Source organism: Argopecten irradians, chromosome 16 (assembly GCF_041381155.1).
Source record: "Argopecten irradians isolate NY chromosome 16, Ai_NY, whole genome shotgun sequence".
Lineage (NCBI taxonomy): Eukaryota > Metazoa > Mollusca > Bivalvia > Pectinida > Pectinidae > Argopecten > Argopecten irradians.
Genome location: NC_091149.1, coordinates 5,154,958 through 5,182,155, shown reverse-complemented (window position 1 = coordinate 5,182,155; position 27,198 = coordinate 5,154,958). Strand labels below are relative to the sequence as shown.

At 38.5% G+C, this 27,198-nt stretch overlaps 1 protein-coding gene across 16 annotated transcripts in view; it reads right to left on the bottom strand.

Annotated features, from left to right (window-relative positions):
- LOC138310935 (tensin-3-like) overlaps positions 1-25,788 on the bottom strand; it is a 329,375-nt gene extending 303,587 nt beyond the window's left edge. For all 16 annotated transcript variants that reach the window (XM_069252269.1, XM_069252273.1, XM_069252277.1 and 13 more), the window contains exon 1: positions 23,596-25,788. In XM_069252269.1, coding sequence (XP_069108370.1) covers positions 23,596-25,773 — 2,178 coding nt within the window. In that variant the 5' untranslated portion in view covers positions 25,774-25,788. The remainder of the gene's footprint in view (positions 1-23,595) is intronic.
- Between the last annotated feature and the right edge of the window lie 1,410 nt (positions 25,789-27,198).

Here is a 27,198-nt window from a genome sequence, read left to right as displayed (position 1 = left end):
CCATGGGTTCATTATAATTCTCCAGGGGGAATAAGTATATCAGTTGTCCTCAAAAGCTCAACAAAAATCTGCAGACAAAAACTTATAACCAGATATGGGCTTATTACCAGACCGGGGCTTATTACATGGGCTTCTTACCAGACATGAACTTATTACCAGACATGAACTTATTACCAGACATGGACTTTTAACCTGACATGGGCTTATTACCAGACAGGGTCTTATTACCAGACATGGGCTTATTACCAGACATTGTCTTATTATACCAGAAATTGGCTTATCACCAGACATGGACTTATAACCAGGCATGGGCTTATTACCAGACATGGGCTTATTACCAGATATTGTCTTATTATACCAGACATTGGCTTATCACCAGACATGGACTTATTACCAGACATGGACTTATAACCAGACATGGGCTTATTACCAGACAGGGTCTTATTACCAGACATTGTCTTATTATACCAGACATTGGCTTATCACCAGACATGGACTTATAACCAGGCATGGGCTTATTACCAGACATGGGCTTATTACCAGATATTGTTCTTATTATACCAGACATTGGCTTTTATCACCAGACATGGACTTATAACCAGGCATGGGCTTAATTACCAGAACATGGGCTTATTACCAGATATTGTCTTATTATACCAGACATTGGCTTATCACCAGACATAGACTTATTACCAGACATGGACTTATAACCAGACATGGGCTTATTACCAGACAGGGTCTTATTACCAGACATGGGCTTATTACCAGACATGAACCTCTTACCAGACATGAACTTATCACCAGACATTGTCTAATTACCAGACATGGGCTTATTACCAGACATGAACCTCTTACCAGACATGAACTTATTATCAGACATGGGCTTATTACCAGTCTTTCAACTTATTGCAAAACATGCGCTTAAGCTTATTACCAGACATGGAATTATCACCAGACATGGAATTAGATATGAATAGTTGTCTATCAAACAGATTTAAAGGCAGCAATGAGTTTTTAATTGATCAGACCAATAACAAAATAACAAAAAGAGATTTATATTACAAACCAAAGATGTGTTGTCCTTGTAAGGTTTACTAATCTGTAAAGATTGTTCATCCACAAACACATGTACATGCTCCTACTGATTAATGCATGTTCTAATCTTCAAAATTGTATTAAATTCAAGAAGCAAAGCAAATTCTTATTTTGATCTCCAGGCAATGTAAGCTAGAACATCAGTGCTAATTATTTCCAATGATTCTTTTGATTCCCTTCATAATGTAACTCGGAGAACTTAGTTACAGTACTTAATGCGTGTAACATTCCCTCAAACGCGTTTGGGTTTCGTTTGCGTTCCTTTTCGTTTAGTTTCGTTTGCGTTTCCTTTCGTTTATCGTTTTTTCGTTTGCGTTTGCGCTTCCGGATTCCTTTTTCGTTCGTTCGCGTTCGTTTGCGTTCGTTTGCGTTTGAGCTTTTATTTGAATTCGTTTTCGTTCGTTTGCGTTTTGCGTGCGTTTGCGTTTCGTCGACCGGATGTACTTCTTTTCGTTTTGATAGGAATTGTTAGTTGCGCATGCGCAAGCAAAAACTAAAAGTGGAGTCAACTGCCGGTGTGTAGCACTAGACCTATTTCACTGTATGTTCCAAAACATTTGAAACTTTAATCATATAGAATATGTAATAGGGTGCAGGATTTCTAATAATTTACTGAAGTTACTGTACATTTAATTTGTAACATGTACATGTACTGTATATAACGTAGCTGTAGTCTGAAGCTTAACCGATCGAGCTGTAGGTATATGTCATCTTTTCCTAAAAATACGTGTTTATCAAATATCACATGTACCCTAGTACAAATGTAAAACAAATACGATATCTCTGCATTTCATGAACTATTTTCGGTAACATTAATTTACGGACATCTTTTACTTGGATTGTATGTCAAGGACGTATATATCTACTTATAAATCCTTAGATACTCTATTACATTAAAATACGATCCGGTCAATTGAAACTAACTAATATATCACGATCTAAATTTTATTTTCTACACGTTAGAAATACCCACTTCCCGTTACGGTACAGTGAGTCAGGTAACATCTGGACCGTAACTCAGGTAAGACACGTGTTATTTGCAGAGCTCCGGTCGAGGTAGCCGTTGCCGCTGGGTGTGATCAGGTGACACTAATTAATTAACATAAATAATCGCCCAGTCTCGGTCATGGTCCGACGGGCTTCTGAAAGGGGAGTTATTTCAATTCATTTTATACCGTTGACGGTCCATAAGTGCAAGTTACAACATGTCAAATATACAATTTATATTACAAAAGAGACTGATACATATACCATGGATATTAAATTTTCAGCAAATGTCTTATCTTTTTCACTTTTCTCACCTTTTCTTAAAAGCAAAATAGATAAATCAAGGATTTATAAGTGTGGTCATCTAAGTCCTTGGTGTTGTTACTTGTAAATCCTTGGAATAAAATTACCAGAATTTTTGTAATTCTTTCACATTGTTAACACTTAACAATTTAACTTTAAAAACAAACACACTTGTTCTTCTGTATTTACTATTTCTAAATATACTTTTGGCGTAAAACATCATCATGGACATTGTAATAGAAAGTGACATTCATCATCAAGTAAGTTCATTTAAATCACAACATATGCAATAGGTTAATCGTAAAATAAAAATTATAACAAATATTATCAATTGAATGTTTCTACAGTATACCATGTGTTGTATTACAGTAAATACATTGTAAATAACCTCTTGTCTATATGCCTCATTAATTCTATTCTGAATAATTTGAAATGTGTACTGTATTAGTCAGCGTTATTTGGATACCATATTCCTTCACAAATCATGTTTGAATATGTACGATAACATACATGTACCATGTACAAGTAATTACCCAAATAACGACAGAAACATATTTGCAGAATAATAGTAAATGAAATTAGGATAAAGAACAAATAATAATGAATTACAAAAGAATCGCCCAAGACTGTTTTTCACTAATTTTACACATTTTGTGGTCCAAAATTTATATTGTTGACTTAAATTTCATAAATGTTAACGTATTTTTACATTGAATGTCTCATATAATTTGTTCAAATATTTGAAGACCTCTTCTTAAAATTACCGTCAATGCATGTAAACCGTATGGTGAACATTATATCCATTATCGGGATACAGTAATTACAAAAGACCTTTACGAAAGACTAGTGATTTTCGTCGTCTATATACCACGTGCCATACGTATACCACAATTTTATTCGAAAAAGAAACATATTAGTGCATTTTCAACCCGCGAAAATAATGATTCGTCAAATGTCAAAATATATATATGCATTTTTTTTAAAATATATATTTGTATCTATTATAGTTATATAACTTTCAAGTGTGTTTTTATATCATAAGATACTGATAAAATGCCTAATGTTGATTCAATGCCAATCGTTTTTTAGTGTTGTTTCATGTTATTACACTTACAATTTTTATTATTTATGTATCTTTTGAACAAAAATATTGTATTTGCAAGCCGGTACAGCAAGGACGTACATTTATGAAATTGTATAAAACATGCGTGTCCCTTGTTTATATAGTACATCCGTGACCAAATCTTTATGTTATTTGTGCCCTGGGCCGTGACATTGCTTGCCGAGGGTGAACAAGTACCAAGATACTATATATAGCTGTAACTATATATAGACTAATCCGGATCACTAAACAACCGTTGTGCCGATCGATTACTATGATCACGTTTAATTTCCGTCTCGGCGATTTTTTACCTTGTTTTTCGTTTTTCGTTTGCGTGTTTCGTTTTTGCGTTTTGCGTTTTGCGTTTTTCGTTTGCGTTCATCTTCGATAGCTTGCGTTTTTTCGTTTTTGCGTTTTTCGTTCTTCGTTATTCGTTTTTCGTTTGCGTTTTCGTTCGTTTGCGTTTGGTTTTTCGCTTTCGTTTTTCGTTTCGCGTGCGTGTCGAGGGAACGTTACACGCATTAAGTACTGTAGTCTACTTTTCGTTATCATCAAGACACCAGCATTCATGTATCAAGCTTAGCACCTCAAATCCTTTGTAGGATGTTTATCAAATATCAAGAATTTTTAACCTCTGTCTATCTAAGACTTTCTGGATTTAACAATGTGGGGATAAAAGTTGCGTTGAAGCGCACTATTGCGTCTGCCTTATGCACATAAAACTAAAACAATATGTTCTGTTTGGGGTTGCCACGTATCCAATCAAACCGACAACTCAGATGTATTTTAGACACCTAACCACCGTAGTATTTTTTTTTCCCCAATTTTGTTGCTAACGAAACAAAATTCATTTTATATAGTCGTTCATTTCAATTCTCAGACAGCTGAGTCTTCCCAGCCATCATCTATTGAGAGTTGAGAAGATCACTAAAAATGGAAATATATAAATTCCCCTCCCCTGACCAAACTACCGGAACACCTTCTTTTTGAGCAAAGGAAACCCTCCAACAGACTTAATCTTTGTTATGTCCTTATGATCAAATTTTTAGAATATTAAGAGCATAATCCTTAGGAAGTTTTATTGTGAAAAAAACAAGAGGCAGGAAATATTCACTAAATTTACATCAAATAAATAAACTCATATTTTTCTACTTATTCCTTATAATTTAAAAACTCACTATACTACATAAAGCACGTATCCACGGGCCTCACATGACTATGACTATACATATTAGCTATAGAACATCAGTGAATATATCATGATTCAGGATGCATATCAGGATGAATCAAAGCCTACAACCGCATTGGCTGCCGCACCGGTTAAGGCCATTTATTACAGAAGTGATTTTTTAGTTACATTTGATTTAGGCATCTCAAATTCTCTAAAATGATGGTGTTAATTTGGAATCTACCAGTATATTGGCAGTTTTTATATTACATTTATCACAGATGAGGAATTTAAATTCCTATATCTTCCTCACACATCTTTGTGTCGGTTTTTAATGAGATGGAACAGTCTTTGTGTCTATGTTACAGTGTAATATAGCGAAATTAAAAAAGTGATCTCACAACCCCTCCAGTACCCCTCATACCTCCCCCTACACAACTAAACTACCTCAAGGGCCACCCACCGTCTCCGACGACCATTCTCCCTCCTTGAAACTCACACATGCCTATCCGTCCCTCGTCCTCCCCTCGCTTATAACTACCGACCAACTTCCCTCGCCGCGCAGACGCCTCCTCACCCTTGTCGAACCAGCCCATCTCATCCCTCCATCCCCAACCTCAGCGCCTCCTCATGTAACTCCAAACCCATCTGTCCACCCTATCCTCCACTCCCTTTACGTAACACCATTACCCACCGACCGTCACCATTGACCTCACGCACTACCTTAACGCTAACCAATATCCCCTCCTTTCTCGCGACCTACTCTCAGGCCATTAACTCCCAAATACTCCACCATAACCGACGCTCCTCCTTCTCCTTAACTCCCACCCTCCATTCCTACCTCGTTCGACCTCTCTCTTAAACACACAACTGTCCTCCATTCCCGCCCCCTAGCCTCACTCGGGGGTCCCCTTATCTCCTAACATCATACAACCCCGTACCTCCTCTCCTCATCCATAACATACTAACCAGCCCATCCATACCCCATGACCTCCTCCGTCCCATTATATCTCCATCCCCTCCATCGCCCCGACACTCCACTCCCTTAACAACACAAACCCCTCTATCCCCCGAACGAATCCACTACCATAACAACCATCCACCACCTTCCCCCGACACTCACCTCCTATAATCTTCTAACTCACCTCCGTCCCCGCGAGCCTTCCCTGCGGACTTCCACCCTACTACCAACGCCCGTCCATCACCCAACCGTCCACCTTCCCTTTCCGTTCCAACCACCATCCCATCCCCGACCTCTCACATCCCTTAACTACAAACCCCTCCATCCCCCGACCTTACTACTCCCTTAACTCCCAGCCCCTCCACTCCCCCGACCTCCCCTCCATTAACTCCTAACTCCTCCGTTCCCCCATACCTCCCCTCCCTTAACTCCCAAACCCTTTCGGTCCCTGACCTCCCCTCCATTAACATGCCTAACTCCTCCGTCCCCCGACCTCCATCTCCACTTAACTCCACACTCCATCTCCGACCTCCTCTCCATTAATCCCATAACCATGACCCCCTAGACCTCTCCCTCGACCTTAACTACCCTTGCCCCTCCATCCCCCGACCTCCTCTCCCTTAACTCCCAACACTTACGACCCCCTAACTCCCCTCTTCTACTCCTCTCCCTTAACTCCCAACCCTCCGTCCCGTCTTCTCTCACCTTAAACTCCCAACCCCTCTGTCCCCCGACCTTCGTCTCCCTTAACTCCCCCAACTCCTCCCGTACCCCGACCTCCCCTCCCTTAACTACCAACTCTCCATCCCCCGACCTCCTCTCCCTTAACTACCAACCCCTCCTCCATCCCCTAAACTCCCAACCCCCTCCCCCCCCGACCTTCACTCTCACTTTAACTACCCAACCCCCTCTGTCTCCCGACCTTACACACCCATAACTACCACTCCTCCTCCGCCGACCCCCTCCCTTACCTCCTCTCCCTTAACTACCAACTCCCAACCTCCCAGTCCTCCCCCGACCTCGCTTAAAACATAAACCAACGCCCTCCGACCTCCTCTCCCTTAACTCCCAAGTCCTCCGTCCCCGCGACCGGTCCTCCTCGTTCCCTAACTACCAGCCCCTCCGTCCCACCGACCTCCTCTCCCTTAACTCCCAACCCCTCCGTCGCCCCCGACCTTTCTCTCCCTTAACTACCAACCCCCTCCGTCCCCCGACCTCCTCTCCCTTAACTACCAACTCCTCCATCCCCCCGACCTCCCCTCGCTTAACTACCTACCAACCCCTCCGTTCCCCCAACCTCCTCCTCCGACCTCCTAACTCCCTTAAAACTCCCAAGACCTCCATCCGTCCCCCCGACCCTCCTCTCCCTTAACTACCAAGCCCCTCCGTCCCCCGACCTCCTCTCCCTTAACTCCCAAGTTTGTCGTCCCCCTACCTCCTCTCCCTTAACTACCAGCCCCTCCGTCCCCCCGACCTCCTCGCTCCCTTAACTCCCAACCCCATCCGTCCCCCAACCTCACCGTCCTCCCTTAACTACCAACCCCCTCCGTCCCCCAACCTCCACTCCCTTAACTCCCAAGTCCTCCATCCCCCGACCTCCTCTCCCGCCTTAACTCCCAACCCCTCCGTCCCCCCGACCTACCTCTCCCTTTAACTACCAGCCCCTACCTCATTCTATCTCACTCTTTTTTTAATTTACTATACCCGTATGACCTATTGTCATCATGCATCGTCCATCGTTGTGGGCCGTGCGTAACCTTTTCATTCAAACGACTTCATCTCAAGAATAGAAAGGCCCAGGGTACCCATGTTGGGCCTGCTGCCTGCTGGGGATGAAGTGCTATCAAGTTTGTTTAAATTAATAACCACGACTGGCATTCAAAGTCACAGGGGTCAATATAGGTTAAAATCTTGAAACGACTTCTTGAGAATAACTAGGACGCCTTGAGACCCAATATTGGGCCTGTGACATGCTTGGACAAAGAACTACCAAGTTTGTTCAAATGAATGACCTTGACCTTCATCCAAGATCACCAGGGTCAAATAGGCTTAAATCTGGAAATAACATTTTGTAAATAACTGAGATGCCTAGAGACATGATATTGGGCCTGTGGCATGCTGGGATAAAGGTCTACTAAGTCTGTTCAAATGAATGACCTTGATCTTAGTCATTCACATGAAGTCGTTTAAAGATTTTAGCCTATTTGACCCCTGTGACCTTGAATGAAAATGTGACCTTGACATGAAAATTAAGGTCATTTATTTTGAACAAACTTGGTAGCCCTTCATCCCAGCATGCTACAGGCCATATATCAGGTCTCTAGACCTTTCGGTTATTGAGAAGAAGTCTTTTAAAGATTTAAGCCTTTTTGATCCCTGTGACCTTGAATGAAGGTCAAGGTCATTCTCATTTGGAAAAAAAACTTAGTAGCCCTTCATCCAAGTATGCTACAGGCCAAATATCAGTACCCAAGGCCTTTTGGTTATTGAGAAGAAGTTGTTTGAATGAAAAGTTCACGAACGGCACATGACGACGGACGAAGCATGATGACTATATAGGTCATGCTGACCCTTCCAGCCAGATGACCAAATAAACTAAAAGCAAGAACAACCAGTAACTCTGATATAAAAGACAAATGTTGATTATTGATAAAACAGTAATAAATTAACAAGTTATATTTACAGAATACTCTCACATTGTTATTATCACTCCATAACTATGATTACAGAATATACAACAGGTCAATCCTAATTATTCCAACCAAGGAAAGGGAGAAGGATTTGTCACTCAGGGTTTTGGACGAATACTTGAGTGCTTTTGTTTTTGTGCTGTGACTATGATGTTTGGCTACAACTGATTTTCCTTTGATATCCGCCAGCCTAACCTTTGATGTAGCTTGTGGGTGCCAGGCTAACCGTCTTATTTTCTTAAGCCGGCCATAATTTCATACACTGTCATATTTTTTTAATGAAAATTTAAGACATTTCCTCTAAATTATTCATCCTTAAAATAAGGACTAGGCATATTGAAATTTATTAAACTTCACATTTTTGTTTCTTTTGACTAAATGCGACAACTATTTGTTTTAAAGAAATGGTTTTCATTCCAGGTTCTTGCATGGTGTTAAGTAGTGTAAAGAGACAGTGACGAATCGTTCTAACTTATAAATTCTTGTTCCAACAATATATAATTCTTATACATGTATTTTCAATATCTATACATGTATACATTTGTAACTTTCAATTAAAATATTCACATTACCAAATAATCTATAACAAATTGGCCTAATTAATTCTAATGAATACTCATAAGGGTTGGTGATGCCACCAAGTTCACTTTACTGTCCCTACCTGACAAATTATAGTCATTTTATCGCAGCTATCACACCCTGCTGTACTGTAGTAGTTTTATCACAGCTATCACACCCTGCTGTACTGTAGTAGTTTTATCACAGCTATCACACCCTGCTGTACTGTAGTAGTTTTATCACAGCTATCACACCCTGCTGTACTGTAGTAGTTTTATCACAGCTATCACACCCTGCTGTACTGTAGTAGTTTTATCACAGCTATCACACCTCTGCTGTACTGTAGTAGTTTTATCACAGCTATCACACCCTGCTGTACTGTAGTAGTTTTATCACAGCTATCACACCCTGCTGTACTGTAGTAGTTTTATCACAGCTATCACACCCTGCTGTACTGTAGTAGTTTTATCACAGCTATCACACCCTGCTGTACCATGTAGTAGTTTTTATCACAAGCTATCACACCCTGCTGTACTGTAGTAGTTTTATCACAGCTATCACACCCTGCTGTACTGTAGTAGTTTTATCACAGCTATCACACCCTGCTGTACTGTAGTAGTTTTTATCACAGCTATCACACCCTGCTGTACTGTAGTAGTTTTATATACACAGCTATCACACCCTGCTGTACTGTAGTAGTTTTATCACAGCTATCACACCCTGCTGTACTGTAGTAGTTTTATCACAGCTATCACACCCTGCTGTACTGTAGTAGTTTTATCACAGCTATCACACCCTGCTGTAATGTAGTAGTTTTATCACAGCTATCACACCCTGCTGTACTGTAGTAGTTTTATCACAGCTATCACACCTCTGTACTGTAGTAGTTTTTTATCACAGCTATCACACCCTGCTGTACTGTAGTAGTTTTATCACAGCTATCACACCCTGCTGTACTGTAGTAGTTTTATCACAGCTATCACACCCTGCTGTACTGTAGTAGTTTTATTCACAGCTATCACACTCTGTACTGTAGTAGTTTTATCACAGCTATCACACCCTGCTGTATTGTAGTAGTTTTATCACAGCTATCACACCCTGCTGTACTGTAGTAGTTTTATCACAGCTATCACACCCTGCTGTTATCTGTAGTAGTATCACACCTAGCTGTACTGTAGTAGTTTTTATCACAGCTATCACACCCTGCTGTACTGTAGCATTTCTTTTACAGCTATCACACCTTGCTGTACTGTAGTAGTTTTATCATAGCTATCACATCCTGCTGTACTGTAGTGGTTTTATCACAGCTATCACACCCTGCTGTACTGTAGTAGTTTTATCACATCTTGTAGTACTGTAACACTCTTTACATTAAACCCATTCGATATCCACAGTAAATCATTTTATCCCACACCTATCAGCCCATACCTCGTCTCTGTCTGTGTGTAGGATCCTGAGTCCTTTACCATCTTTACTCACTAGAACAATATTTTTATTGTTTCTGTCCCCTATGATGAGGCTCCCCTGACTATCATACACTATACCCCTTTTGAAATAGTTTCACACTCCTGTTTGTGGTGATTGTTTACATGTACTGGGGATGTCACCTCTGTATACAAACAGTTTCTGGAAGTCAGTATCCATGACAACAACATGTCTGTTTCCATCGACCACCATCATCTCTATCACTGTGATCAATCACTGCGACATTGTTAGTGACAGTGACACTCTGTGATCCTGTTATGGTGTACACACTAATGGTTTCCCAGTCCACTGCTGCCATTGTAGTGAGTACCCATCTGACCCTTGTGTGGGATATTTGGAGACATTTCCTGACATGCCCACAATGACATGGTTCTCTTTGCTGTAATACATATGCTGTAAGGATATGTTTTAGTTGTGAATTGTTGAGTTAACTGTCCTGATACCAGCTCCAGGATATTGTTTTGTCTATCACAGACCCACAATCTGTGTGTTGTTGGTGATAGACTGATGTCAGTGATCACAGCCTTGTGTGTGACCTTCTGTATCACTGTGCCCTTCCTGTCCAGGAGAGTTAATGTTTTTATATTATACTGTACCTGGTCCAGGGCCTGAGTCATCAGTGGTAGGACATATAGAATCAATGATACATGGAGCTACTTCCACTCCTCCACCACCTTGGTCTCTGTCAGTAGTGTTTTCCTGGCGCCACTGCTTTCTTACCTTTATCCTCTGACTGTTGTTGTGATTGGGGAGGGTTGTTGCTGACCGTCTGCTAATGATACTGACCGTTTCTGGTCAGCGTGGATGTGTGACTTTGGCCTGAGTGTGGGTGACTTTTTCCTAAGGCTTGTACCAGGTGACCTTTAGGAGTATTGTTTGGAGTGAAGCTGACTGTATCTAAAATAGGTTATGGACAGGGATATGTAGTCGGGAATCTATTTCGCATTTCTTTTTCAAAGATTTCTATGTGAGAGCCTTGCTGAAGTGTTTTCTTACATTTCTGTATTTGTTGTTTAATTTGTTTGTTCAATGATTCTAGTTCGTGTTTGTATTTTTTTGTATGAGTTTGATGTTGTCGTCTTTCATGTTTTGATAAAGTGAAAGTGTCTCTTCTCTAAGCTTGTCAAGGTCTTTTTTTAATTTTTCTGTTTGCATTTTTCACTTGATGTGACAATTTTTCTCAATATGTTGTCGTTGTCTTTTGAGGTGTGTATCAGTAGATGTGATGTATTTCCCAATCTGTACCAGATCATGTTGTTTCTGTTCTGTCTATAAAGTTTCTGATTGTCTTAGTTTTCTTCTGAGGATGGTGACTTCACTAAGCTCACACACTGGATGAGATTTATTATGAATGGTAGAAACGCATTTTAGCGCAAATTGGTGTCTTGACATTTTTTCACAAAACCAATCTAGTTGTCTCCCCGTTGTGATTGTTACAGGTTAGTCTGTCCTTCCGTACGAATTGGTATGTTTGCTGTTGCCATTTGTGATTGAAGATGGAATGTTTGTTGAACTTTCTAAGATCTTTGATTTATAATGAATCACCTTCAATAAGTTTCAGTTCTCTCATGTATGAATAAAAGTCTTTAAATATTGACCTCAATCAAATCAACGTTTCTAACTTAAGGTACATAGAATTATTATACCTGGTAATCACTGCATTCACTGATGGACACATACAGGGCACCTGAGATTAAATTCAAGTTGGTCCTTCCTCAGAATCTAAATGATATTCAATGTTATTCAAATTTCTCTGCACGCTCCAAGAATCTTACAGCAAGTTCGGGAAATTCACTTTACTTCCTTCTTCTCATGTTGGCAGATCTGTCATTTTCACAATTTACTGATGAAAACAAAGAACATTGTTTTCCATTTCAGATCAATTCAAGTCTCGGTAATATTCAAAAATGTACATTAAATGAAATTAATAGTGTCCCCACACAGTATAAAGTCCCATCCTTGTCATTGGTTACCTAATGTGTAAACAAAACATTTAGCAACCAAAATGTGTATGCATATCTTATTGAGGCCTGGTGATATCTGATAAATATTATTACTTCCTTGTCTAGTTTGACAGAGCACAATTGTAAAGCAGGGTCATAGATTTGTGTAGTAGGTCAATTTCGAGTCACGTTTGCAAAACCCTGATATTTAAATATCCACAGTTCACCTGGGGTGAAATGTCTGTTGGGTATGTGTATTGGTAATAAGTCACACCTGTACTGTACATGTATAGGTAGATACACTTGGGGTGTATTGTCTGTTGGGTATGTTGTATTGGGTAATAAGTCACACATGTACTGTACATGTATAGGTAGATACAAACCTGGGGTGTTATTGATCTGTTGGGTATGTGTGATGGGTATAAGTCAAACTCGTGTACCGTGAAGTGTATAGGTATGAATACTCACTGGGGTGTTATTGTCTGTAGGTTATGTGTGTTGGGTAAATATGTCACAAACATGTAACTGTATCATGTGTAAGGTAGATCCACCTGGTGGTGTTATTAGTCTGTTGGGTATGTTGCTTATTGGGTAATAAGGTCAACACCTCGTACTTGTACATGTATTGGTTGTATTCAACCAGGGTGTATTGGTCTGTTGGGTTGTAAGGTTGTATTGGGTAATAAAGTCAACACTATGTAACGTGTACATGAATAGGTAGTTACACCTGTGGGTGTATTGTCTGTAGTGTATGTGTATTGGGTAAATAAAGATCACCCATAATTTTACAGGATACATGTATTAGGTAGCATAAACCTGGGTGTCATTGTCTGTTGGGTATGTGTGTTGGGTAATAAAGTCACACTCCTGTACTGTACATGTTTAGGTAGATACACCTGAGGTGTATTGTCTGTTGGGTATGTGTGTTGGGTAATAAGTCTTCACCTGTAACTGTACCATGTTTAGGTAGATGTACACCTGGGGTGTATTGTATGTTGGGTATGTGTGTATTTGGGTAATAAGTCACACCTGTACTGTACATGTATAGGTAGTTATCATGGGGTGAATTGTTCCTGTTGGTATGTGTATTGGGTAAATAAGTCACATCTGTACTGTACATGATATAGGTAGAATACACCTGGGGTGTATTGTCTGTTGGGTATGTGTGTATGGTAATAAGTCACTCACCTGTACTGTACATGTATAGGTAGATACAACCTGGGGTGTATTGTCCTGTTGGGTATGTGTGTTGGGTAATAAGTCACACCTGTACTGTACAAGTTATAGGTAGATACACCTGGGGTGTATATTGTCTGGTTGGGTATGTTGTATTGGGTAATAAGTCACACATGTACTGTACATGTATAGGTAGAATTACACCTGGGGTGTAAATGTCTGTTGGGTATGTGTGTATGGGTAATAAGTCACACCTGTACTGTACATGTATAGGTAGATACATACTGGGATGAATTGTCTGTTGGGTATGTGTGTTTGGTAATAAGTCACACCTGTACTGTACATGTATAGGTAGATACACCTGAGGTGTATTGTCTGGTTGGGTATGTGTGTTGGGTAATAAGTCACACATGTACTGTACATGTATAGGTAGATACACCTGGGGTGTATTGTCTGTTGGGTATGTGTATTGGGTAATAAGTCACACCTGTACTGTACATGTATAGGTAAGATTACACCTGGGGTGATGTTGTCTGTTGGTAATGTGTAATTGGGTAATAAGTCACATCTGTACTGTACATGTATAGGTAGATACACCTGGGGATGTATTGTCTGTTGGGTATGTGTATTGGGTAATAAGTCACACCTGTACTGTACATGTATAGGTAGATACACCTGGGGTGAATTGTCTGTTGGTATGTGTATTGGGTAATAAGTCACATCTGTACTGTACATGTATAGGTAGGATACACCTGGGGTGAATTGTCTGTTGGGTATGTGTATTGGGTAATAATATTAATCTTGCTAATAAAACCTGTAACTGTACGTGTAAAAATAAGATATTTTGATTCTATGATATCTACAGTTTAATTCTTTTTAAATTTGTATAGTGTTAATATTTTTGTCTGGTATATGAACATGTATTGATGTCGTAAATAGCAAAGACAAATATTTCTACCTTTTTAACAAATATTTAAGAAATAGTGAAAAACATTTGGAAACCAGGTGTGTCAAAAATATTTGAGAGAAATCCCTACAGATGTGTAGTTCTATTGAAATGACCTGCCAATGTAAATACTGGAAAATATCACATATTGGGCTGAGTAATAACATATCAGTACTGTGCAGTGGTAATGTAAATATTAAAGGGACAATTCGGTCTAAGAGTACATTAAAACTTGCACATATTTTGGAAACAAACCAGTTCTAATGGAAATTAGATTAGTTGGTTTAACTGTGATATGTCAGAAAAAAGCCCACTGTAGTCAAATGTATGTGAAATGTTCAATCGCCATTACACTTAATAGCCTTGTATGCCGAACCCTGACCCTTGCCCTGTGTAGTAAAGAATTTTTTTTGCCAAGAACTACTCAAAACGCTCTTACAGTTGAGTTGTACATTATTAGATGATATGTTCTTGTCTAAAAATAATTTCATCAACTCCTCAGTGGTTTTTTACTTCATTTGTTTAAACGTTCATTACTTTGACTCGGGTAAGGGTACAGCGTAACATGTTGTACCTGCTTAATCGTATTGATCAACGATTTGGAATTTCAATTGTAATAAATCAAAATACTTAACAATATTGTGGAATTTGTCACTATTTCTTGTTCATATGTGTTCAAAAGGAATGAAGAACAATACGATTTATGTCATATTTTGGTTTTGCGGTTATATGTAATGAATTATAGCCTCAATGAATTATCCCTTTAAGGTTTACATATTTCTGTACTTTATTTATAGTTGTGAAACTGCGCATGTAACAGAACTAACTGAAAACTTTTATATGTGACAATGCCTTGAAGTGGCCGAAAGGGCTAAAGGGGTCCAAATGGGCCACAGTGTGTTTAAAGAATGTCCTCAACATATTACCACAAACCTAAGCCCTCAATATCTCTTAGATGCGCATGAGTTTGATATCCATATGTGGGGCAGTTGCCAGGTACTGACCGCTGTCGTCGTGGCTTTTTTTCTACGGAACTCTAGCTTTCTTTCCACCAATCAAAAACCTGGCATGTCTCTTGCATGACCCTGGCTGTTAAACTACGTAAAACTAATAAAGACCCACACACTGCCTCGATCTGAATCTCAAGTTTTCAACACACAGAGTGAATAAAGCAAATATTTTAATATCATAATTAAGATTACATTGATGAAACAATTTATATCTATAAATCTAGTAGATGAATCAACAACATAATTAAAATCCCAAGTTAAATGATAACAATCTCCAAAAAAGCTATAATAAAGCTAAGTTCTTGTTATATACTGTAAATTTACATATTTATTTTCAGCACAAATGAGAAAAAACTGTAAAATTATGTTTTTATTAGTGCCGATATAAATCAGCACAATTGTGGGTGGTTTAATACTGGAAATACAGTTAAAACAAGAGGCCCATGGGCCTTAACGGTCACCTGAGTTAGAATATATAATGAAACAAATAATGAAAAAAATTAAAGACATATAAACACTATATGCTGGGCCTTGAAGTTGGTCAGTGATTTTAAAATTTGACTTTTTAGACAATGAAGAGTATTTGCTTCCATCAAACCGGTGAACTTAGAGGTATTTTTTAAAATTTTAAAACTTAGAGGTATTTTATTAAAATTTTAATCATTTTGACCCTGTTTGGTCCTTCCCCTCTGGTCCCCCAGGGTGTCATCAAGGACGGATATGGATGTTAAAAATGCTATATCTTAGGCTAATAATTCTAATCAAGTTTGACTAATTTCCTACGGAAATTGGGCAAATAATGTTCACAAATAAATATGTTTTTTCCTATATAAACTAAAGTAAACTTGACCCCTCCCCAGGGGATAACGTGAGACCCCAAGGTCATATAATTCACAATTTTTATAAAGCCCCTTAAGCCTTTCCATCTATAATTATTTGATTCTACTATATCACAGAATTTTAGAAGATTTTTGAAGTTTTAGCCTATTTGACCCTTTTTTAGCCCCGCCCCTCTGCCCCAAGGGGGTCAGCCAGGACCAATGTGGATATGATATTACAATGCTATCTCAGGCTAATAATTCTAACCAAGTTTGACTAATTTCCTATGAAAATTGAGCAAAAAATGCTCATTAATATGTTTTTTCCTATATAAACTGTAGGTAAACTTGACCCCCCTCCCCAAGAGGAAAGGAAACGTGAGACCCCTTGGGTCATATAATTTACAATTTTTATAAACAAACTTTAAGACCTTTTCATGTATGTAGTGTATTTGATTCTACCATTTCCAGAATTTCAGAAGAAGATTTTTGAAGTTTTAGCCTATTTGACCCTTTTTTAGCCCCGCCCCTCTGCCCCCATGGGGTCGGCCAGGACCAACGTGGATATGATATCAAAATGCTATCTCAGGCTAATAATTCTAACCAAGTTTTGACTCGTTTCCAATAAAAATTTAAGCAAAACATGCTCATAAATGTGTTTTCCCTATATAAACTATAGTAAACTTGACCCCCGTCCCCAGGGGGAAACGTGAGACCCCAGGGTCATATAATTCACAATTTTTTGTAAAGGACCTTAAGACCTTTCTATTTATGAAAAGTATTTGATTCTACCATTTCCAGAATTTTCAGAAGAAGATTTTTTGAAGTTTTAGCCTTTTGACCCCGTCCCTAAGGCCCCTGGGGGTCAGTCATAGAAAAAATTTGTTAATAGGATATTAAATGGCCATCTCATACTGATAATTCTGACAACATTTGACTACATTTCCTATTACAAAAATGACCAAATAATGCGCCAAAAAATGTGTGTTTTCCCAATATAAACTATAGTAAACTTAACCCCCTCCCCAGGGGAAACTAGAGACCCCCAGGGTCATATAATTCACAATTTTGGTGTATAAGGACCTGTAAGAGACCTTTCTATCTATGAAGAGTATTTGATTCTACCACATCTGTAAATAGAGAAGATAGATTTTTGAAATTTTACTCAATTTTACCCCTGTTTTGGTCCCTCCCACAGCTCCCTGCGGGAGTGGGGACCATTATAATTCACCATTTGATTGGCCTTATGCCTTAAGAAGGTTTGGTATGCAAAATTTCATTGCATTTGCTTCAGCAGTTTTGGAGAAGAAGTCGGAAAATGTAAATTGTTTACGGACATACGACGAACGACGCACGACGAAGGACAAAAGGCGATTAGAATAGGTCACTTGAGACTTTGTTCTTCTCAGGTAACCTAAAAATAACCACTGTAATGGATTATCTCTTCACAGAAAAATCAAAAATCGCGAAAATCGCTATAAAAAAACTACCACTAAAATAAGTATTTTTACAGTAAATCTCCTATTTTTATTGGTCGGGCTTATGAACTCTTTATCTGAAGTGTTTGCAGAAGAAATAATCCTTTGTTCCCTTTCATATCCATGGTGACTTAAATGTTTACAAATGATTGGTCAAAAACATCTGCAGGACTGAAGAGCAGAGCAAATATCCCTTGACCATTCATTGAAATCTAGATCCTTCAGGACTACTTTTAGTTATTTGACCGTATGCAGTCCACTTAAATTGTAAGAGTTTAAAGATGTTAATCAAAGATGATTGCAAACATCAAACCTTAAAGATATTCCCATGGTGTACAAGGAAGTAAACTTTAAGATTTGCTAAGTTTGTTAAACATGTTTCAATACTGTATACTGTGATATGCGTAATTGTTAATTAAAGTATTTTACAAAACAATCGGAAAATAAAGTTCACAATTTATTCAATTTATATTCGAACCTAATATAGCAAAAGGGAGCTTTTTAAAAATTGTTAAAAATGATAGGTGCTAATAAGGTTCTGACATTGTTGCATAAATCTTATACGTTTTATGTAAATTTTGGGTCCCTATTTATGCATGGGCTGTTGGAAATTGTAGGCCTCAAAAAGGAGGAGGGGCGATTATAGGACATGGGCACTTAATTGGGTCGAATACGGTCATTTAAAAAAAATCTATTTTTATATTTCAACAATTTCATACTTAACCTTAAAATTTAACTGACATACATCATGCAATACCTTTTGGAATATTTCATATCAAAATTCAAAGGATATGACATACAGAATGACGAAAACAAATAAAAGGCACTGACTAGCATCATGTATTGGTAAAGATATTGTCTTATACATGAACTCATAAATTAAATTACTGAATCAAACTGTCAATATCTATACAGACACGCCCTCATACATTGCAATGATAGAGTACTTTTATTGGATGCCTTGAAGTACTTCTGACTAAATCGAAGATCTAGACACACTTCACACTTCACCATCATGCATGGTTCCCAGTGGTAAAATCCCCCTCACATCAAACAGTACGATATCAGACTGCTGACACTGCAAAAAATACCAATTCTGGTCACGTCGAAAACTTCTAACTTTTTCATCAATACTATTAAGCTATCTGGGGTTTTTTTGCTTCATGGTTCCATGAATAGTTATTATTTATGGAAATCAATCTTCTGGTCATAGCATGTGGCCATACTTGCCAACTTTTTAAAATTCCCATGGGGGTAATTTCATATGCTGAAATTGTTAACCTCGAGAGAGAGTCTATTTAGTAACCCCCTATGAAAAAATTAAAGGTTTCTTTTTGCATATTTTGACCTGTTCTTTCTGATGGTATAGTCACATTTTTGACATTTTGAATATTCAAAGAATTTGGACTTGCTAAAATGGCCTAAAATGGGGGTTCAAATTGGGGAGTCTCCCTCCAAAAATAGGGAGGGTTGGCATGTATGCTTGTGGCTAGCACGTATGTCGGTAACTAGGCAAAGAGTAAAACCACAACAGCAAAGACCAAATTAAGTAGACCATTTCTCAGCTTATTGAGGAAATGTTTTTTTCACTATGTCACATGTAATAAAAGATTATCACAAGCAATAAAGCTGATGGTTTTCAAAAAGTAATTTGAATTTTTACTTCACATTGAAAAATGTTTCTTAATCTAAATAAACTTCATTTTCATCCATTTTCATTCAGTGAGGCTGATTTTGTTCTTGAAATGAATGCAAACAAGTAACTTGATTAGAATCAAAACTCGAACATTTGGAGAAGCAAATCTATAAACATTTACACTTGTAACCTTGACCTTGAGCAGCAAATGAATTTCTATCGGTCAGTGATTCCTTAGCTAAATCAGCCAATCAAATCTCTCTAATCTGTCTCGTTAGATTTATTTTCAATTATGAATGATCTAATTAACATATATAATGGGCCGACATTGTTTGTCAGCCTTCAACAGATTTCACCAAAGCCTTTGGGGAAGCATGTACTCCAGCCGGGACACGTTTCATGAATATCAAATATTACATCATAATGAATGACTGATCGCTGATGATCGAATGACCACTATACATGTAGAAGAACAGGCTGGACAATGTCCATTTGGTTTACTTAAATGCCCCATTGACAATTTAACGGCCAGGGTTATTCAAGGACATGCTAGGTTTGTTGGTAGGGGGCAGCCATAGTAGCTAGAGAAAAAACCAATGATTAGTGGTCAGTACCAGGTCACTGCCCCCATATGGGATTCAAACCTGCAACCCCGAGGTGAACCCCTTTAATCATAAGAATGATATATATAGGCACATCTATTTCTGAAAGGTCCACTGTTCAGATAGTGACTGTATGAGAAATTGCCCAGACAATGTCTCCAGGATTTTGCTGCTAATATATACAGTTGTCAAACATCCAATTCTAAAGGGATTGTTCTGTATACTCATCCAAATTCTTCCGTCGACTTTATTACGTTACAGCTTACGCAACAGAGGTTATACGATCGCAACAAAGGTCACATGATAGAAACAGAGGTCGCATGTGCTTCAAGCGTCCAAAAGACAGAGAGTCTACTCCCGAGGATATATTGACATTTGAGATACCTCTGTTTATGGTCAACATAGAACAGTGGATATTGGACAGAAATGATCTTTACTGATGAAGGCCGGCCCGTCTCCAATTTCAAGCCATTGTGTTAGGACTTCAAAAAGTGTATGTTGTCCATTAGGCATAATAGTATTTCAAGGTTAAACCCCAATATTATATATACCATTAAAATTATTGCTGACCAGTTGGCGACTTTAAGCAAGTTAGTCTGATGCCCATGACTAGTAATTTTTTTGACCGGACTAGTGCCAATAGGTAAAGAACTAGTCCGATTGGACTAGTGGCTCCTCACCCAATTAAAATTGGTAAATACTATATTTGGAGTTATAGTGATTAAATTGTCAGACTAGTAAAATTGTGAGGTTTATTAGTCTAAATAACTAGCAGCGAAAAAAACATCAACGTCACAGACTGCCTGACAAATAAGCTTTTGGTTCAATTTATAATTCTGACAGACATTGGCATCCTTTTAAACAAAGTTTTTTTCTACAAAAATTTTACAATAAAATTCTGTGACCTTTTAAGTCTACCATCTATTAATTAATCTATCAAGCATTTAAAGTTTTACATGCAATTTCAGTTCTGCTTAGGTTTTACTTTCAACCAATCAGAAATCTGCAAATATTTTACTTTCAACCAAACACAGGACTGCAAATATTTCACTTTCAACCAATCAAAGATCTGATAATATTTCACTTTCAACCAATCACAGGTCTGCTAATATTTTACTTTCAACCAATCAAAGATCTGATAATATTTCACTTTCAACCAATCACAGATCTGCAAATATATTACTTTCAACCAATCACAGGTCTGCTAGGATTTTACTTTCGACCAATCACACTGGTCTTCCCTTTTTCTTAAAGCTTTTAAATGACGCATGTTTATAGGTTTTGCAGACACAAGGTATGCAATTATCACGAAATTATACTATTGCCAGTTTTAGGGGGGAAAATCATTGATAATATGAGATAAAATTTCACTAGCCATGCAGACAAAAAATCAGTAATAAGATCACTCACACTAAAAGCCTTTCAGCCTTTAACTGGCCTTTTATCGCCACCCAATCAGAACCATTATTGAGTATATAAACGCCACGTTCTATTATGTAACTCCCATGTATTTGATTGACAGGTGACCTATGAAATGATAACCATGAAGCAACACTTACCCCAAAATACGCCCTCGTTAATATCTTGTATAAGTTTAATTAACATCTAATTAAGGTCTTGGAGGTGTAATGAAGTTGTGCCAGGTGTGTTTGACCTTACTACTCGTCCACCCCTGAAGACACATTTAGACTATCCTAAGTCAAAGACTAGACCAACCCATTATGACATTTTGGGGGTGAATGACTTCAAATTGATGATTCTGCTAAAATATAATCCCATACATGGTTCTAATTAACTAACAACATCGCCCTTAACATTTTTATCCAAAAACATGCTAAAAGCTCCCAATAACAAAATAAATTATTATCAGCAAAGTTGGTGGAAGACATTTGATATAATAATTGACCTACCAAAGTATATAAAGATGTATGGTCTTCAACCCAATAAGGTCCATTTGTCCCTAGAAGTGCCACTTGATACAATTATTTGAAGCCTCAATTTTTAAAAAATGCCTCAAATTAAATTACAACACAAAAAAATATGAAATCCATCAGAACAATTCTGACCACTGCAGGGGTTTCTCACCCGTTTTAACTTTCGAGTCTCAAGGACTCCTAGGTTTGAAGTTTGTGACTCCCTTATAAAAACATTGAGTCTTTTTGCTTAAATTTATTGTAGATTTTATAAAACTTTCTATGCTGTATCAGAAAATACATCTTGTACCAAAATAACTATATGCTTTTGACAAAAATAGACAATTATTGCTTCTGCTTCATTAAATTGACCTGTAATTTTCATTTTAAGTTCCTTCAACATTGAGTCCCAAGAACTCCCATCATTTTATTTTAGGAGTCCCTAGGCATTTTTATGCATCAGAGATGCAGAAAACATGCGTCAGAAATCCCTGCCACTGCAATTTGTTTACAGTTGCCTGTTAAAATTGTTGTCCGGCACAAAATGTTGGAAATGGCCATCAACATTTATTGACACTAGACATTAATGAACTCAGTACTCTAAACGGCTCTCTACCTCTCTACTTCAGCACCTAATCAATATTCATGGTAAACACTCAATAATGAGTTTATCATATTTCAGATTTCATCGATAACACGATTCTAAGGTATAAGGATGCAATGCCGGTTAATATAACTTATGACCCTGTCACGTTTGGGGATTTATTTTAATTGCCCTAATTAACCAATCATAAAAATCAGAAACTAAGGCGATTGTATTTCTATTGTGGCATTTCAAGGTCTGCCAACAATATGACTGCCAATTCCGTAACCTTTAAATATCATTGTGTATTGATTTCGCTTCGTTTTCCCTCTGTAGTACTAATACGATATAAAGGCTCTCGCCACAGTACAAACGCATACAGGAAGGGAGTTTACTTAGTAAATAAGAACTATCAACAACGACGGAACATATCAAGTAACAAGCATCTAACTGACCCAGACAAAGGCTACAAAACATTCACAAGACCTAGCTCTGATATATTATTCAACTATAAGGATATTGGTCATAGAAATCCATGAAGAACACCAAATAATTTCATCTATCAGTTTTTAAAGTTATAGGGTCCAAGGGAAGTCTACATAAGAAATTTGAGACATAATCCTTCAGTACTTTCAGAGAAATAGTATAGTTACAGATGGATGGACCAATTGTACCAGTCAGACAAAAAGCGATATATAAATAGCCCACTATCTGATGATTATGGACTTATAAGCATCCTAAGTTAATGAAGCTGAAATATTCAGTCCCTGCAGTTTCAAATTAATGGACATTTTTTTAATCTCAATGAAATATGCATTAAGGTAACAAACTTGCCCATGAAACAGCCTTTCCTCATTCACCCCTAAAATCTCATAATAAACTATTCCATTCTTTGAACTAGAAGAGTTCAAATGTGTCTTCAGGTGTGAATGAAGTAAGCTTAGACTATGATGTCTATTTAGCCAATCACAGATGACGATACAAACAGTTATGTCACTTTTAATTGGCTGTATATAAGCAAACTTCAGTTTAAGATTTTGTTATGACTTCTGAACCTGTTGTAAGAGTCAAAAAAATGTTCCTGAAACAAGAATCATTCAATCATTGCAAGACAGCAAAATAGAAAGTAAAATTATCTTACCTTTCGACGTCGACAGCAAGCGAATGGTATATAAAGAATTCGTACGAGTTCTTTCACTCCACACTTGACACTTTCCGCTACAGATGTCACACTGATTGATGTCTGGTTCGACTGAACACTCTGTCTGTTTTTAGCATTATCCTTTGGTAACGTACGAGACATCGTCCTGGAAACTGTTCCATAAGGCCGAAAACCTGCCGAACTACTTTGTTTTACTAGTAACTGTTTTTTGTCGGATTGGTGTGAAGATTTGGTTGTGTCGAGCTGATGTCTATTTATAGGTTGAGGTGTTACACTTGATCTTGACCTCACTACCGACCCTACCTTTTGGTAAATCCCGGAACCTTGTTGAAATTCCTCTGACGTTGCCCTTGTTTGAAGGTTGCGGCGATTTGCCTCCACAAAGGAAAGTGTCCGTGTCCTTGAACCTACGTCGCCGTGGTAATGGTGATCCTCGTAGGAATGTGTTCTGGAAATTGTCTTATCACAAAAACGGCCTTCATTTGAAGGTGTTTTCACAACAGTTCCTTCGTAACCTTGACCTTGAAAAGACTGTGTCCTAGCAACTGGTCCGTGGAAATAACGACCTTGATTTGGACGGTCTGTAGTCATGGTTATGTCCGACGACCTTGTTCTGTGATGCTGTCTAACAGACACAGGTGACCTTGACCCTAGAACTGGCGAGGTTTGATGATTAATTGGTCGAAACGTTCTGACGTCAGTGTCGCCCCTACGGGGACTAGAACGGTGCCTGTTGTCATGGAGATGTAGCTTTGAGGTCGGTCTGGGAGGTTTGGATGACACACGTGTCGGAGGAATCGGAACAGCATTTCCAGGAAGTTTAGTGTTATCACAAGATGTGGTCTGAACGCCAGCCATCGAACTGACTGTTTGTAAAAGGCATGAACTTACTGGAATCATTGTCCCCGGAACTCTTTGATAGTTTTCAAATGTCATAGAACTTCCAGAAACGCCGCGGATAATTCCAGAATTGCCAGAATTCCTTGAGTTTTCCGAAGTCTCCACACTTATATCCTGTTCTTGTCTGTCTATGACTTGTTCTACTGGAATTCTCATTTCCTTGGAATTTTCCGGACTTACCACAATATTATCAGATGCGCCCTTGGCCTGCATTGGTCTTTTCTGAATTCTCGCATATTCGACCTCTCTTGTTTTTGTGTTTGGAGGTATTGGTCTTTGACCCACATCATTTGACAAAGGTGTTTCTGAAAATACTCTTGGCCCATCTACATCATCCAAAGTTTGGCCTGAAGTTATCTGAGGCGAGTTGTTACTTAAATGTGATTGTATTTGCCCAATTTCTACGTAAATAGCCCCTCCTGAATCTAAGGAATCTACAGAGTATCTGTCTCTTGATGTCTGGGAACTTACCATTTCTTCTGATATCACAGTATTACTTTTGGAATCCATCTCAGTGAAAGACACATTTGAGTCTTTTATATCCTGAACACTATCCCTACCAGGCACACTTTGGTCTCCATTTTTCAGATCCCTTGAAGATTTCTCATTCATTCCAGGAGCACATTTGTTTTCTTTGGCCACCATTCCTGTAACCATAGGAGACCTTACATCACCTTCAGAAGCTTCAGATGTCATTGAGGCAGAAGAGAATCCCAGGAACTGTGTAGGTGGTTGAAGAATCGCATTATTTGGGGTGATGATATCTGAGACATCTCGAGGGACCGGGGGGATCTGCATGTTCTGGGGAAATGGGGGCACTGATACGCCCTGGGAGAGAGGGGAAGCTAGCATACCCTGGGGGTTGTGAGTAACTGACATTCCCTGGGGGTTGGGGGTAACTGACATTCCTTGACGGTTTGAGGCAAATGACATCCCCTGGGGGTCAGGGGTAACTGGCATCCCCTGGGGGTTGGAAATTGATGACATCCCTTGAGGGTTTGGGGTAACTGACATCCCCTGGGAGTTTGGGGTAACTGACATCACCTGGGAGTTTGGGGTAGCTGACGACCCCTGGGAGTTTGGGGTAACTGACATCCCCTGGGGGTTTGGGGTAGCTGACATCCCCTGGGAGTTTGGGGTAACTGACATCCCCTGGGGGTTTGGGGTAGCTGACATCCCCTGGGGGTTTGGGGTAACTGACATCCCCTGGGGGTTCGGGGTAGCTGACACCCCCTGGGTGTTCGGGGTAGCTGACATCCCCTGGGAGTCGGAGGTAATTTCCAATCTCCAGGAAAGTGGGACAACAGTTGTTACTCCAGTCGGATGATTACCTCCATTAGTTTATTCCATGAAGCATGTCCATCATTAATGAAAAGGTTGCCTCATTATCAATCATGGCAGTATAAGAGAAAACGTCATAGAAACCTAAAACCCACTCAACTGTAACAGAGAGCATTAAATATATTTTAATCACTGAACTGTGACAGTTATAAAGTCTTGTAATCACTTAACCATGACATGGGATATTGTTGTAATCCTGTAAGCAGTTAACCTTGATGGTGAGATGGTCATGGTGCCTTGTAATTACTGATCTGTAACATAAGACATTATTTAGACACTCAAATTCATAGTTGACATCGTTGCAAACTCCGATAATCAAATGAACCATGACATGAGACATCACTGTAATCCTGTAACCACTGAACTGTGACTACATTAATCCTCAGGAAATTCTGTAATCAATGAACCATGACATGAGACATTACTGTAATCCTGTAACCACTGAACTTGTATTCAACATCCTGATTTTTTTTTTTAATCAATGAACCATGACATTAAACATCACTGTAATCTTGTAATCATCGATCTACATGTATGACTGTGTACATCCCACGAATCTTAAAATCACTGAACCATGACAGAAAATATCACAATCCTGTTGTTGTATGAAGGATTCCTGCCATTTATCCAGTTTTGAATCAGTTCACTTGATATACTTCCACGACAAATTGAAAATCAATGACTTTTCACAAACTCCAGCAATTACAGTTAATCCAATTCATGCATCTCCTTGCAGACAATCTTTTTATTAAAAAGAATCCTCTGAGGTTTTATCCCTTTGAATATTTTTTTCACTTTTTTGAATCAATGAAGTTAAAAAAATAAATTCACTCAATTTTCTCTGAAAATCAATTTCAGTGATATCAGGCCGAGAACACTTTCTTGTTTTTGTCATCTTTACTTAAAGTAGCTGTATCACCACCGCTGTGTATCTGACAACACGTTGGCATCTTTCTGCACAGTTTATATAATCCACAGTTCATATTTATATACAAGTTCCGTCGGCACGGCTTTCCTCGTCACCTAAAAACATCATACAGACATCAATCAATGACAGTATTACACAGTTTACAAATAAATTTCATTTTCTTACCGAGTAATCAGATTAAAGAATTTAACAAATGCTCACATTTGTGTTTGAGTTACATCAGCTTTTTGACAGTAATTGGTTATTTTTATAAACAATCTTCTTGTGAAGTAATCAATTTAATTCATTAAAAAAAAAAAAAAAATCATGTTTTCAATTTTTTATAATGTCAACAGTTTGGGTATGCAAGATGGAGCAATTAATTAACTGCAGGGAGTGACCTGGGTTTAGGAGAACACCAGGGGTAGGAGGAG